Source organism: Propithecus coquereli, unplaced genomic scaffold (assembly GCF_000956105.1).
Source record: "Propithecus coquereli isolate 6110/MARCELLA unplaced genomic scaffold, Pcoq_1.0 Scaffold39, whole genome shotgun sequence".
NCBI classification, from domain to species: domain Eukaryota; kingdom Metazoa; phylum Chordata; class Mammalia; order Primates; family Indriidae; genus Propithecus; species Propithecus coquereli.
The window spans coordinates 795499-796559 of record NW_012149618.1 but is presented as its reverse complement, the minus strand read 5'-3'; the positions used below and the strand labels follow the sequence as shown (position 1 = coordinate 796559).

Genomic DNA, 1061 nt, shown 5'->3' with positions numbered 1-1061 from the left:
CTGAGGCCACGTGATGTGGCGGAGGCTGGAGAGAGGTGAACTGTCTTCCCCTCGCTCTCCCCACTTGTCACTGCTCCAAGCGGCCTTGGAGATCTTTGCTGACCCCTGATCTAAACCGTGCCTGGCTCTCGAGCCATATTCCTGTTTCTCCCTCCATGAAATGCGTGCAGGTCCCTGACCCTGGTGTAGTTTTTGTGCCTGTGCCTTTGTGTGCGTGGCCCCCTGTGACAGGAGCGCTCTAGCATCTCGCGCAAGGCCTGGCCGGGGCTCGCTTCCGGGAAGGCTCCTGATGCCGCCTCCCCCGTCACTTGCGTAGTCCGCTGCTCCCCGCTCCGGTCACGGAAACTGCCTCGCACTGCGCTGGGCGTGCCTGCCCGTGTCCACCCCAGGACCCTCAGCGCTCTGAGGTGCAAACTTGTGCTGCTTTTGTATCACGGGCACCTTGCGTGGCACCTGGTACTCAGGGGGTCTCCAGTCAGGTCGAATCTGAATTTCAGGCATGCTGAGTGACACGAGGTGACTCTGCAGAGATCTTGCCCCTAGAGCTCACAGTGCAGCAGCCAGCACGGGGACTGTCACGCTGCTTGTGGCACGAGGAGGATGCTGAGCACAGAGCTACTCTTGGCCTTCTCTGAGGCACTGCTGACTCCCCTCGGTGCTCTGAAGGGGCTGTCAAAGCTCTGTCCCGCTGCCCGTCCGGGGCCCCTGGCTGCTTCCCGATGCGGGTCTACGAGGGCTCTGTGGAGGCTCAGCCTGGCTCCTGGCTGACATCTCTCACCAGGAACAGAGGGTTTCTCCCCAGAAGTATCCGAACTTGCCCCTGGAAAAGTCAGGCCAGGCCCTGCCCTGCCCTCTAACCCTCTCCTGCTCTCCCAGGAGAACCTCATGCTTTCCATCCTGCCCAAGCATGTGGCTGACGAGATGTTGAAGGACATGAAGAAAGACGAGAGCCAGAAGGACCAGCAGCAGTTCAACACCATGTACATGTACCGCCACGAGAACGTCAGGTGCGCCGGCCTGCGAGGCTTGGGCTGCGGCACAGAACAGGCCGCGGAGGGACG

At 61.4% G+C, this 1061-nt stretch overlaps 1 protein-coding gene across 1 annotated transcript in view; it reads left to right on the top strand.

Annotated features, from left to right (window-relative positions):
* Positions 1 to 1061, top strand: part of ADCY3 (adenylate cyclase 3) — a 98838-nt gene that overhangs the window by 72151 nt on the left and 25626 nt on the right. Inside the window, exon 3 of the mRNA XM_012652541.1 lies at positions 877 to 1007. Within this exon, the coding sequence (XP_012507995.1) occupies positions 877 to 1007 (131 nt within the window). The remainder of the gene's footprint in view (positions 1 to 876; positions 1008 to 1061) is intronic.